Raw genomic sequence first — 13,786 nt, forward strand, 5'->3', positions numbered from 1 at the left:
TCCCCTTCCCCTTGTTAGTGGCCGGTTCCGGGTTTTGTGTTATGAAATAATCCAGAGGGCAATGATGTTCCGACTATCGTCGGAACTTTCCCTGCTTCCATCTCTGGCAAGAGTACCCAAGGAGCCAGCCTGCGGCCTTGCTGGCACCCGTCACGTCTGCAGTGAGCCTCTAGTTCTGGGCGGTCCTCCCAGGTTCACCGGCCCCAAGTACCATGAGTCCGCAGCCACCATCCCCCAAGGGCACAAAGAAATGAGTCATCTGGGCTCCCCACTCACCAGGGCCAAGGTCATGCTGTTGCTTTGGCAACCCCTTACCAGGGTTCAGTTAGCAAATAAATGCACTGGAAAATTACGAATCACGGGTACTGACGAGGGTGCCATGAAACGGGGCTTCAGTGATGAGGCAACCTGTCCAAGGCTATATTCTCATATGTTCAAAAGTCCTTGAACCAACCATTCCTCTCCAGAAACATATCCTAAGGGCACGATAGGGGATGTGCCCAGAGAGCACGAGGTTATTAAACTGAAATACATCCATAGAAAGGAATATTATCCCACCACTAAAATGTGTTTGGGGCTTCCCTGGTGGCGCAGTGGTTGAGAGTCCGCCTGCTGATGCAGGGGACGCGGGTTCGTGCCCCGGTCCGGGAAGATCCCACGTGCCGCGGAGCGGCTGGGCCCGTGAGCCATGGCCGCTGGGCCTGCGCGTCCGGAGCCTGTGCTCCAAATTGGGAGAGGCCACAGCAGTGAGAGGCCGGCGTATCGCAAAAAAAATAATAATAAATAAAATGTTTGATGGTAAGAATACTGAAAGATGCTCACGGTGGGATAAAGGAAGGGCAAAATGCAGTTATATTGCGTACACACACATACACATACACAAAACTGAACGGGAAAGGCACCCAAACGGTAACCTGGTTACACTGTGAATGTAGATAATGTCCTAATTTTATGCCTATTTCGTTACAGTTTCAACAAATTCCGTAGTGAACATGAATGGATTCCTTTTTATTTAGAAAAGTGTGCTGCTTCCGTGGGGCAGAGCGGCGGCCCACTGGCCTGGGGAGGCATCTGCTTCCAAAGTTGGAGGGTGGGGTCTGCTCCTGTGAGCATTTCAGGCTCTGCCTCCCACAGCTCGTCTCCACCGCCCAGCCGTACCCCCAAACCTCGGGGGTGGCCTGGCCTCCTCTCCTGGGCCCGTGTTCCGCCAGCAATACGGTCTACGGCTTTTGTCCTGGCATGGCCTGCACGCAGTGAACAGAACACGCAGGACCACTGCTCTTGTAGAGAAACACAGTAAACGAGGCGAGCCAGTGGGACTCGCGGCCCGTGGGAGATGAGCGTGCGGGAAAACGGGGCGGGGGGGGCGCGGAACGTCCAGCGGCGTCCTTGCTGCTGTTTCCCCTCCCCTTTGTCACCGACCTGAGTCCTTTTTTTTTGCGGTACGCGGGCCTCTCACTGTTGTGGCCTCTCCCGTTGTGGAGCACAGGCTCCGGACGCGCAGGCTCAGCGGCCATGGCTCACGGGCCCAGCCGCTCCGCGGCACGTGGGATCTTCCCGGACCGGGACACGAACCCGTGTCCCCTGCATCGGCAGGTGGACTCGCAACCACTGCGCCACCAGGGAAGCCCGGACTCTTTTTAAGTAATAGAAATTGATAAGAGGCCAGATGAGAAATTCAGGCTGGGGCCCCTGCAGCAGGACAGCGAGTGAGAACAAGTAACCGGTGGCCTTGCTCGCCCCGTAAGGTACCGGGGAAGCTGGTCCCTTCAATGGGGTGAGGGGGGGGCCGATGGCTGGGTGGGGCCGGAGGGGTGGCTTCGGTGATCTGTGCACCCCCTTGCTGGTGCTATGTGCTGGGATCGTGTGCAGCACCCTGCTTTTGCTCCTGGCACCTCAGGAAGGGCGGTTGGTTTGTGGCCTTTTTGTATCTTAGTGTTCATCCTTGCCCCACAACTGCGCATGCGTGCAGTGATTTTTTAGTCCCTTAGAGTTTCTTTGTATTCTATTGCTCGAGGAGACATTTGTGCAGGTGCAAGCGCTGCAGCAAAGTGTCCCCGGTCCCAGGTCCCAGCCTGTCTCACTCTCTTCTTTTTTAGTGTACCTAATGTCTCTTAATGGACTTACAATGTCTGTCTCAGGGTAAAACTTATCATAACCTCTTTACCATTCTCAGCATCAGACGTGAGAACCTGTATGTCCCCTTTTTAATTTTAAAAAGCCTACAGTGAATGTTCTTTTGTTGTTATTGTTGTTGGCGGGGGGAGGCATATTTTGGGGTTTTTGTTTAATTTGGAAAAGCTAGTGAGGGAAGGCCTAGCTGAGAGGGGACTGGGGGCAGTGAGGGGGCAGGCCCTCGGAGCCTGAGCGGGGAGCCACCCCGTGTCCCTGTCAGAGGCAGGAGGAGGAGGGTGTATGGGGGGGGGAGATGGAGCTGCAGCCGGAGAGCGGGCGGGTCAGGACCCCAGAGCCCTGGCATTTGTGCTGAGTGCATGGGCGGCTGGGAGGCCGCAGAGGGGGGTGACCTTGTTGAGTTGTGACAGGCTGGTCCAGCGGCTCCACAGAAGCCAAGGCCTGGGAGGCCTCCACCTGCAGACTGTGGATCAGACCAGCGCTGCCCTGGGGGGCTGAGGTGTGGCCCAGTCAGCGCGTATTTTGCAGATAAGGCATGGACTGGATGTGAGGGTGAGAAAATGGAGGTAGAATGTCAGGAATGACAGCGAGTCTGAGCCACTAAAGCAGCATTTCCACTGAAGAAGCAAACAGGAGAAGACAGTTTGGGGGGGACTCGGGACCCCTGTACAAGTTCAGGTTGAGACACACATCAGATGAGCCCCGGAAACACCGCAGGCACCTCCAGTAAGGTGGCTGTGGATTCCTGAAGGAGAATTTCAAGGTCATTGGAAACAGCAAAGCCCCTGGGGAAACAGGTGGCAGCTGAAGATGATTTTAAGGGGGTGAGGCAGCCGGCAGTACTGCAGCATAAACCAAAGGGACAGGCTGCTGTGGCCCTGTCCCCGCTACTGCCCTCACTACCTGCCCTACACCTACACAGACACCTGGTCCAGGTGTCCTGAGGAGTGAAATCCAGGCAGGGCAGACACTGACAGACACCAGCAATAAGGTACCAAGTTCAGATTATCCCTTCCAGGTCTCCCTCTCTACACTGGGAAATGACCACCAGGAATGTTCTCCCCCAGAGCTCCTCCCTGGTCAGGAGAGGGTAAGGATGACCAGACGCAGACTTCTGGTGCTGGACGCTGTCCATTTGGCTCATCCTTCACCTGCACCTGTGTTCTTGAACTTCAGATGTAGACACAGACCGTGACACATCATCTGAGAGAGTGGCCAGGTCCCTGGGACGTTATGAATTCACAGTTGTAACAAAAAGTAAACAAAAAAGCAGATTAGTTTCCTTTGGAAACAAAAATATAACAAGTAGGTTTGAAGAGAAGAGGAAAGGTATTGTATCACTTCAATAAAAACACTGGCTATTCTGTGACCCTTGCAATTCCATATGAGTTTTAAAATCAGCTTGTCACTGAGATTCTGAAAAGGGTTGTGCTTAATCTGTAGGTCAGCTTAGGGTATATGGCCATGTTGACAATGTCAAGTCTTCTGATCCATGAACATGGTGTGTTTTCCATTTATTTAGATCTTCTCTAATTTGTTTCAGAAAGATTTTGTAGTTTTCAGAATATAAATTTTGTATTTCTTTTGTTAAATATACTACTAAGTATTTTATTCTTGTTGACACTATGGTGAGTGAAATTGTCTTAATTTCATTTTTGATTGTTTATTGCAAGCAAATAGAAATACAATTAATTTTTATATATTGAGCTTGTATACTGCAATGTTGTAGTCATTTGTTAGTTCTAATAGTCTTTTAGTGGATTACTTAGAATTTTTTATGCATAAGATCATGTCATCTTCAAACAGATATAGTTCTACTTCTTCCTATACCTGTATGCCTTTTATTTCTTTTTCTTGCCTAATTTCTCTGGCTACAGTGTTGAAGAGAAGTCATGAGAGCAGACGTGCTTGTCTTGTTTCTGATCTGAGGGGGAAAGCATATAGACTTGCACCATTAACTATGACATTAGCTGTGGTGTTTTCCTAGATACCTTCTGTCAGCTTGAGGAGGTTTCCTTCTATTCCTAGTCTGTTGAGTGTTTTTATCATGAAAGTGTGTTGGATATTATCAAATGCTTTTTCTGAGTCTATTGAGATAATCATGTGATTTTGGGGTTTTTAATTTTATTAGTGTGGTTTATTGCATTAATTGATTTTAGGGTATTAAAACAACCCTGCATTCCTGAGAAAAGTCCCACTTGGTCATGGTGAATGATTATTTTAATATGTTGCTGGACTTAGTTTGCTAGTATTTTGTTGAGGATTTTTGTGTGCATATTCATAGGAGATTTTGCTCTGTAGTTGTGCTTTCTTGTGATGTCTTTGGTGTGGAATCAGGGTAGAACTTTTATGAATGTAGGCTCATAAAATGAATTGAGAAGTGTTTTCTCATCTTCTAAATTTCAGAAGAGTTTTAAAGGATTAGTATTCTTTAAATGTTTGGTAGAATTCATCAGTGAAGCCATCTCGGCTTTTATTAGTGGGTAGTTTTTTCTTTACTAGTTCAATCATTTCACTTGTTATAGGTCTAATCAGATTGTCTAATTCCTCTTGTGTCAGTTTTGATAGTTCACGTGTTTCTCAAAATGTTTCCATTTCATCTCAGTAATCCAATTTGTTAGTGTACAATTGTCCATAATATTCCTTTATAATCCTGTTTATTTCTGTAAAATCGGTGGTAACGTCCCCTCTTTCGTTTCTGATTTTAGTTATTTGAGTCTTTTCTCTTTTCTTGGTCAATATAGCTAAAGGTTTGTCAATTATGTTGATCTTTTCAAAGAACAAGCTTTTGGTTTCCTTGATTTTTCTCTGTTGATTTTCTGTGCTCTATTTCATCTATTTCCACTCTAATTTTTATTATTTCCTTCCTTCTGCTTGACTTAGGTTTGGTTTGGCCTTCATAAAGGTTTTTTTTGAGATTTTTAATGCCCCTATTAATAAATAATAGGGGCATTGAATAGCTGTAAATTTCCTTCTAAGCACTGCTCTACCTGCCTCAGATTTGCGAGTTTCCCAAGCTTGGAAGTAGGGAAGTGCCGTCCCAGTTTAGACCCACAGAGGCAAAAGCATGACAGCAGGATGATTTTCATGGCAGGGGTTCCGTTTGGACCTTCTGCCTCTGCCTGCTGACTAAGTGCAGCAGTGCTCTGGGCCTGACCCGGCCACAGAAACCATCCTATTAATAACGCTTATGGCCCGGATCAGACATGGCATAGATTCCAAACATGGCTGGAGCAGAGATCCTACTGTCCCACCAGGAGCTGTCCCCAGAGCCCATTTACCCCCAGACCTGTGTGAACCCATGGGACTTGCTGTTGTGACTACATACTCAACACGTGGGTGCAGGAATTTTATGTGTGAGCAGAAAGAGCTGTCCTGTCTATGAGTAAGATTGAGCTGCTGAGAAGTTGCTGGAGAATCCGGTAGACGCAACAACAGTAAAAGATGGGGGCGCTAGAATCGTGAAGGACCCTTAACTCAGATTGCCTCCCAAGTACCCATCAACTCCTGATTCGCTTGAAAGGAACCGGAACTAGAAATATGCGACACTGTTGTCAGACACGACTGCTGCCTGAGAGCGTGTCCAGAAGAGCCCCGGGACTAGGCAGAGCTGCCCCACCTCGCCCCCGTCTAAGACCATATGGATACTTATGTAGTTTAACTGATACTTTTGACTAACCACCCAAACATGCCCCGGTCAGGGTGGATGAACACCCCCAGCTTCAGTTGAGACTGAGAACCCTCTGTGGGCGCTGCTGTGCCTTCAAGTTTAGAGTTGCGTTGCTTTAATTTTGCCCAGAAGTTACCTCCTGCGCATCGTGGCGAGGGAAGTCCCCCCTCCCCAGCTCCGCTCCTGAGCCCACACCCGAGGGGTAGGTGCAGTCCAGACCCTCAGGCTGGGTCCTCCGGGGCCCTCATGGGGGCTGAAGTGCTGAGGAAAGCTCCTATTGCCATCCCAGGATAACGGTGACCACGATGGTGACCACGCCGTTCTTTTCAGCAGGGGGGGATGGGGCCATGGCTGACCCACATCGGGCGGATGTATTTTAAATGATGCATCTGAGGGCTGAGTTCGCAGCGAGTCCTGCGGGCTCGACCCCGGGAGGATGGCAGCTGTGGGGGTCGGGGGGTGAAGGGGGAGACCCAAGATAGGGGGCTGGAGCCCAGACCAGGGAGGGGCCGGTTGGGATCCGCTGGGATGGATGAGATTCCCATCCAGGGGCAGAGAGGAAGGAGCAGTCCGCACGGCAGGAGGGAAGGGGGGTCAGGAAAAGAGAGCAGGGAGCAGGTTAAGAAAGAAGGAATCCACGTTGCAGAGGACCCGTGTCTTGGGCTCAGGTCTTAGTCGTGCAAGCAGAGGGGCAAGCAGGGTGCTGCCCTGGAGGGCGCCACCAAAGCCCTGCAGGGGACACAGGCTGGGCAGAGTCAGAGCGGAGACGGGGGGGAGGGAGAAGTTAAGGAAGTGATTCTGTCTTGCATTTAAGACAGGAGAAACCCTGGCCTATTTACAAGAGGAAGGGGAGGAGCTAGTGGAGAGGTTAGGGCCCGCAGAGGGAGGGAGGGGTGCCCTGGGCGTGGCAGCCCTCAGTGGGTAGGGCAGAGCTGCCAGCAGTGGGTACCAGGAGCCTGCAGACTGGACTCATCAACGCTGCATGAGGAAGGGGAGGTGACGTAGATGGATGGAGGGAATTCAGGAAGGAAGAAGACGTCATGTTCAACAAATGTCCGTAACAATAGCAACGTTCCAGTGTGGGATATTTATTCCGATGTGTTTACACTGTGTTCATGTGTTTGACGGTATCTCCAATACATATTTTAACACGTAGCAACATCATCACATGTAGCTTTGACTACATAATCAACATTTAAGTTTCCCTGCAAATTTACGCTAAACGTGGATCCATAGAATAAACAGACTAAATCATTCTTAAGCACAGCTTAACCATCCTCCATCAAACCACTTTAAAAAAAAAATCACTGCTATACATTTGATTTTGCATTTTCTAGGCAGTATTTTCCTATGATCTTTAAGACAGAAGCATGAACCGCTTAAGAGCTAAAATACAAGTATTTACATACAACATGATGGGAAGTGTTTCATGATATATAAATTAATATGACACAAGTTACTGTGTAGAAAAAAATAAATTTATGGTGAATAAATAAACTACAGCTTTATATATCAAGTAATATGTGGCATATAAAAAGTAATTCCTATATATATACATATACATCTATACATATATAAAAGTGTGTGTGTATTCCAGAGTATAAATATCATATGTACTTAAATATTTCATGTGAAGGAATAGATCATAATGCATCTGTTTTCAGTTCTCTAAGTTAAAATACTGATGGCATTTGGGGTCCCCTCTGACTGACACGGACCCCAGGATCTTCTTCCCGCTCCAAGGGTAGACACACCAGCAGAGCCCAGGCTCTCCTTCCAGGGATGTCTCGCACTGCAAAGAAAAGAAGCAAGGTCAAGAGCAGCCCCTGTGAAGCTGAGAGGGAGGTGGAGCTTCGTGCTGGCCAGTGCCAGGTGGAGGGCGTGGCAGCTGAGAGCCAGGCCGTGGGCACCCCCAACCGGCCGTGACCATGACTGAGGGCAAATCCTACACCGTCCTGGTTCTCCTCGTAAAATGGAGGCTCAGGGCAAGTGCCCAGTGCAATAAGAATGTCACACGTGTGTGGAACGGTACAACGTGTGCACAGCTGTCTGCTTCAGGGCCCCTACAGCAGAGCTGCTGAGCCCGGAGGGAGCCTGCCCATGTGCGGCCACCTTGCCGTCCTATCCCCTGCCAAATTCCTTGTTTGTTATAAAGCACTTCCTGGTCCCCAGTTTCCCCCGGAAATATCCACAGAACCCAGGCTTCACTGAGTCCTAAAGGGCTCCTCAGAATTAGGTCTTGGTTTGTTTAATCTCACTTATTATCTGGCAAGCCAAAAAATTGCTATTATATTTAATTATCAAGTTCATTTCCCTTGGTAGGGAGAAAAAAAGTAGGAGATGTCCAAACAGTTACTCACTTTCCTAAGTAGAATTGTCCTGTTTCTCTCTGTTACAGGTGAGACACTGAGATCCAGAACGTGGGGGGCCTGTGAAGGTCCCCGCCTGCTCAGATTTGCTAGGTGATGGAGTGACACTCGGCTCAGGGTCCCCGAGGGCACACTGGCTTTGAGCATTGAGCTGGTCTTCAGGCTACCAGGGCGCGAGTGGCTCCTACCCCCACAGGGGTGGGTCTCGCATAATACGATGTGTTACGTGGTTGTACGTTTTTGCTTATTTGGAGCTGGACACCCTGTTTGCTGAAAGGCTGGCGCTTGGCGGGGCTGTGGGCATCGTGGGCTGTCGCGAGAGGATGCACATACCTGTTTGCTGTGATAGAATCCATTCTTGTTGCAGTTTGGCAGATAAAATTTGTAAAGCTTGTCTCCTGCCTTCTGCTGTTCCCTGGCTAATCTGTCCAGCACTCTGTAGAGTTCTTGCTGGCAGGGCTCCTGAAAGAAAAATTTGACATTGGGATAAATGACAAGAAACAGTGTATTATTAGCCTAAAGGGGGAGCGGATGTAAGAGGTTTTGTGTGGGCTCTGAGAACAGGCCTGGACCCACTTTCCCTGGGCCTCACTCTCTCACCTATAAAAGGAGGGTGGTTAGTCTCTGTTCTGAGTCGTTAAGATAAAGGATGGGAACCCCATGCCCTCCCCCACTGAACATTCACTAAACACTTGCAGGAGACAAGAGCATCACCGATGCCATGAGCTCTCCGACTCTCCTGCCCTCCGTGAGTACTTCTGGCACCAGTCATCTGGTTGAAAGGAGAATGGTCACAGCTCTGTGAAGGGAGAACTTAGTAGCAGAGCTTTCTAAATTTTGAACAACGTTCCTCTGTAATCTACAAGGTTAGTTCACATGAACCAAATTCGTTGAGGATTAAGGCATTCATCTGGACAATCTGAGATAAGCATGAACTTTTCTCTATTTGTCATCATTTCAAGCTGAAACTCTGAAGTGTCTAGAAAATGGTTCAATCTCCACTTTTCTGGGTATGCATGTTTGTAGAAGTGATTTTCTTTTTTTCACAAATGAACCCAAGTCGCTCCAACTTTGATTCTCTGTCGCCCTCAAGTGGTAGAACTAAAAACATACATCAATTAAGATGCTACAAGGGAGTTCGTGCTTAATGGGGATAGAGCGTCAGTTTGGGAAGATGAAAAAGTTCTCAGGATGGACGGTCGTGATAGATAGTGGCAGAATAATGTGACTGTACTTAATGTAACTAAACTTTATACTTTAAAATGATTAAGATGCTAAATTTTATGTTATGAATATTTTACCACAATTTCTTAAAAAGTTGGGGGGGAAGATGGGAGGGGGGAGGAGGACGTTAAGAATAGCTCAGTGCTCTTTAGACACAGCCAGTCCGATACCCTTATTTTAGAGATGAGCTCAGAGATGTGAAGTAATGTATCTAAGGTTGCACAGCATGAACCGCATTTTCTTTCCATCCAGAGGGCTCCTCTGCTGAAAGCCCTTGGGTTAAAAGCTCCCAAAGCTAAGCTGAGAAATGTCTGTTAGGCTTTGGGAAGGAACTTGTTCATATCCAGGGCTCAGGACCGGAACTGCAGGGCCCCAGCAGATTCAAGCTAGAGGCTCCACCTACCCCGAGGCTCTCACCTTCCGCTTTTTGATGTCGGTGGTCTCCAGAGCCCTCATGCTCTCATAGTTACTGATGGCATTCCAGAGGATGGGCAGGTCCTCACTGGACTCAGCCATCAGGTGGAAATTGTCCAGAAGCTGCTCCTGGGTCATCTCTGAGCTCTCAGGGGACACGTTCTCTGAGGTGGCAGGGTCCTTTGCCTCTGAAAATGGAAAAACGAAAACCCATGAGCCTCCCACCGAAGCATCTGCACCTGTGTCCCCCTCCCCTGAAGCTGCTTTCCTTCCCACAAAACCGGACTGGGACAGGATGGTCATGCTGACCCAGAGTTTTGCCTACTCCCTCTTTAAAGGAACTCCTGATGGCTTCCAGGTAGAGGGATGACCCAACAGCGACACCAATGGCAAGAGTGCCCTGTGTTTCTGCTTCTAAAGTAGCCAAATGCACATTTGTCAAAGCCCGGGAAGAGCCCTGAGAAGGCCGTGGATTACAGTTCAATTCCTGACCCCATCCTCAGCTTTCCCATCCATAAAATGGGCATTTTAGTAATTTCCTGCGAACAGGTGGTAGGGTTTGTTTAGAGGTGGGGTCTAGATTGCAGCTCTACTCTCTTCTTTTCCAGGGTCTCTGCCTTCCCACAGAGTGACTTCTTTGCAACCCTGGGAAGAGGGAGGGTCACCAGATTCCTTGCAGAGTCCTAGGGTTTGGATTTGGTGATGGACAGAATGATAGAGAACTGGCTCTCCTGGGGGAACCCGGGGGGTCACCCTCTCCTTTGAGGACCACAGAGGTGACTCTGAAGGCAGAGAACCAGGAGGAAAACCGCCCCCACCTTGGAAGGGTGACACGCTCCAGCAGATCCCTATCAGGGCATAGAGCCACAAGATCCCGCCAAGAATCACGGAATCACTGGACATACAGCTGCCCCGGCAGGGAGGTAGGGAGAGGGGGTAGAGGAGAGTGTATTTCCTCTGTTTCCCACTACAAATAAATCACTGCGAAATTCAGGAAAGTTCTGATTGTCAAGTTCTGAGGAGGCAGCACACACATCAACCACTGTTTTTCTATGGCAATGAACGCAAGTGAAGTTTTTAGCCTGAACTTTCACATTATGTTCTGTAAACATCTGGGAAGCACATACTGTCTGCACAGGACATATATTTCAAAGGACATTCCAAACACCTCCCAGGAAGCCAGCAGTACAGGCTCCAACTGCAGCAGGCCTTCCCGGAAACTAATGCATTGGCGGGGAGGAGAGCCGGGGGCGTCTGGGCTGGCACCCCCCTGCCCGGGCCCCCCATCGCCTCCCTCTTCTGGGTTTCTATAGATCCGTGGGCTGCCCAGGTGGTCTGGGCTCCCTCCCCAGCTCTCCCACCAAGTTGTGTGCGCCCTGCCTCATCCTAAGCGCCCCCTGCAGGACCACACAACGATGGAGTTCATCTGCGTGACAAATCCTTTCCCCTTACAGGTTTTGGCTGCAAGCTCTGAGCCTGGCCAGGTTTGCTCCGCACTGGCTGCGGGCTTTGGTGGAGCCCCAGCCCCGGGCCCGCCCCAGTCCCCCACCCCATCTGTCCCAGGGGAGGGACCCGGGCGGGGAGACGGTTGGTACCTGTGGCCTCGGCGCTGGGCGCGGGCATGCAGGCGCCCTGGCCGCGGGTGAGGGCGTACAGGGGCCGAGGCTCCCCGGGCAGGGCGCGGCAGCTGAGCCCACGGGCGCAGCGCGCAGTGGCCACGCCGCATGCGGCGTCCAGCGGCAGGGCGCACGTGGGGCAACAGCCGCAGCCGGCGGGCCGGGTGAGCTCCGGGCACGAGGCGGGCACGGGAGGGCAGAGAGCCAGCCTCTCGGCGGAGCAGGGCGCGCAGCGCCAGGGCTGGGGAGCAACAGCGGCTGAGCCGAGCTGAACGGCCAGCGAGAGCAGAAGCGGCCAGGCGCGGACGGCGGGGACTTCGGGCATCGCCAGGCAGCGATGGCGGCCGGGAGCCGGTGCTCGGTAGGCGGTGGCGGCGGCGCGCTGGCCGATGCCCGCTGGGCGCCGCGTGCTCCTTATGAAGGGCGCCGGCCGGGCCACCTGAACCGGCGGTTAATGATTGGCGGCGCCGCGTGCGCGCGGCCGGTGTTCAAAATAAGTTTGTTTTGGTTGTAGGCGCACTGCCCTGCGCAAACCGTGGGTAGAAGGAGGGCAAACGGTCCAGGTTTCACACTGTGTTTGTCCTGTGGTTAGGGGTCAGACCTGGAGCCAAAGTGCGATTCCGGCCAGGAGCGCAGAGCCACGAGGAGGGCGGCGCTTGCTTGTTTCGTTCAAGGGGCATCTTCAGGCTGAGCCTGCCGGCGGTCCCCGGAAGACCCAGGGAAAGCAAGAGAGATGAGCTGGGCAAGGCCAGCGCATTGGCCAGTTTTCAAGTGGGGAAATCAAGGCCCAGGCAGAGCAAGGAAGGATGCGCTTAGATAGAAGCCCTGGCGGGTTCTCAGTGGCAAAGCCCAGAACTGTTTCTCCCTCTGCAGAAAGACCAACAGGCCCCTTAACTGCTGTCTTGAGAGCCTTTCCCAGGAGGAAAGAAGGAAGGAAAGGGACAGTTCCTCCCAGGGCTGATGCTGCTCTCCCTAATGTCACCACAGCTCCCAGAGACGCACCTTGTTAACGGAGCTTCCAGAGAGGAGAGAGGGACTCAGAGCCATTCGGAGACAGGGCGAGGGTGCAGAACCAAAGCCCAGACCCCAGCTTCCTCTGACTTCCAGCCTCAGACCAGAATTTTATCAGGACTTGATGACCAAGACTTTCTCTTTAGTTAGAATTCCTGTTTCTGAATATCCTCGTGAGTGGAAAGAAAAATGTCACTGTACCTTCAAAGACAGTGAGATATGGCCCTGCCCTTGTCCAGATGCTGCAAGGAGCTCTCACTGGCACCCGGTCCCTGGAAACCAGGCAGCCATTGACAAGAACAAGGCAGCCTTTTATTTACTGAAAAATCTCCAAGGTTTGTAATATTATGCAAGTTAAGTAAAATTTCCCAAGTGAAGTAAAACTAAGAAGGCACAGAATATGCCGTTGTTTGTGTACCGAAAAGTAATATAAATGTATATGTCACCGTGATTCTAAATGTATTGAATATTCTGAGAAGAATATGAAGAAACTGATACCACTGCCTGCCTTGGAGGGGAGGTGTGAAATTCGGTGACTGGGGAAGAGACTGGTTTTTCCTTCACACTCTTTTTCATCCTTCTGTGTTTTTTTTTGTTTGGTTGGTTGGTGTTTTTTTTTGCAGTACGCGGGCCTCTCACTGCTGTGGCCTCTCCCATTGCGGAGCACAGGCTCCGGACGCACAGGCCCAGCGGCCATGGCTCACAGGCCCAGCCGCTCCGCAGCATGTGGGATCTTCCCAGACCGGGGCACGAACCCGTGTCCCCTGCATCGGCAGGCGGACTCTCAACCACTGCGCCACCAGGGAAGCCCTATCCTCTGGATTTACATTATCTAGTAAATACTATGTTTTCTTGGTATTATCAGGTACTTATATTATCAGTTATATTATCTATCTCAAAAAGAAGCAAATTGAAATTAATTGACTAGCTTTTTTTTTCTAGTTACTTCGCTGGCTCTGTGGCCTTGGGAAAGTGACTTGCCTTGTGTCTGCCACTACTATATCAATAAATTGTCACCCCTGTCCCCCCCTCCCAGCATGTCCTCAGGAACAAGCAAAGTAAGGTTGGTGAAAACAGTTGCAGGTGGATGTTCATGGTCATGTTGGTCATTATTTTTACAAAGCAAAGGTCAGTGTCTGGTTCAGGAGCAGACCAATGGTTTTGACTTTTTTAACTTTATTTTTGAGGTGAGTTCCTAAAGGATTTCATTTCCCCCAAAGAACTTGTGCTCTGAATTTTCTCTCTGGACTTCCTCAATTTAGAATCAGCGTGCCCACTTGAAACGTTTTTCTTAATGACACACATGAAAGAGAGAATCATCTGGTAGATATCTGGGGCCCACCTACTGT

At 50.2% G+C, this 13,786-nt stretch overlaps 1 protein-coding gene across 1 annotated transcript; it reads right to left on the bottom strand.

The window, feature by feature from the left end:
• Nucleotides 1–6,875: 6,875 nt before the first annotated feature.
• IGFBP1 (insulin like growth factor binding protein 1) lies at nt 6,876–11,845 on the bottom strand. The gene is made up of 4 exons (XM_059073625.2): nt 11,406–11,845; nt 9,814–9,998; nt 8,506–8,634; nt 6,876–7,595 (listed from the first exon to the last, which is right to left on the bottom strand). The coding sequence occupies exons 1-4, from the start codon at nt 11,749–11,751 to the stop codon at nt 7,464–7,466; spliced, it is 792 nt and encodes a 263-aa protein (XP_058929608.1). The 5' UTR covers nt 11,752–11,845; the 3' UTR covers nt 6,876–7,463.
• Nucleotides 11,846–13,786: the final 1,941 nt, after the last annotated feature.

This window comes from Kogia breviceps, chromosome 9 (genome assembly GCF_026419965.1).
Source record: "Kogia breviceps isolate mKogBre1 chromosome 9, mKogBre1 haplotype 1, whole genome shotgun sequence".
NCBI classification, from domain to species: Eukaryota; Metazoa; Chordata; class Mammalia; order Artiodactyla; family Physeteridae; genus Kogia; species Kogia breviceps.

What these genes read in the sequence shown, in the direction of transcription:
- IGFBP1 (XM_059073625.2), bottom strand. Translation starts at nt 11,751, where the DNA reads ATGCCCGAAGTCCCCGCCGTCCGCGCCTGGCCGCTTCTGCTCTCGCTG. An exon ending in CCGACATCAAAAAGCGGAAG is followed by an intron (nt 8,635 to 9,813) that starts GTGAGAGCCTCG and finishes TTTTTCTTTCAG; the next exon opens with GAGCCCTGCCAGCAAGAACT. An exon ending in GATTCTATCACAGCAAACAG is followed by an intron (nt 7,596 to 8,505) that starts GTATGTGCATCC and finishes TTTTCTTTGCAG; the next exon opens with TGCGAGACATCCCTGGAAGG.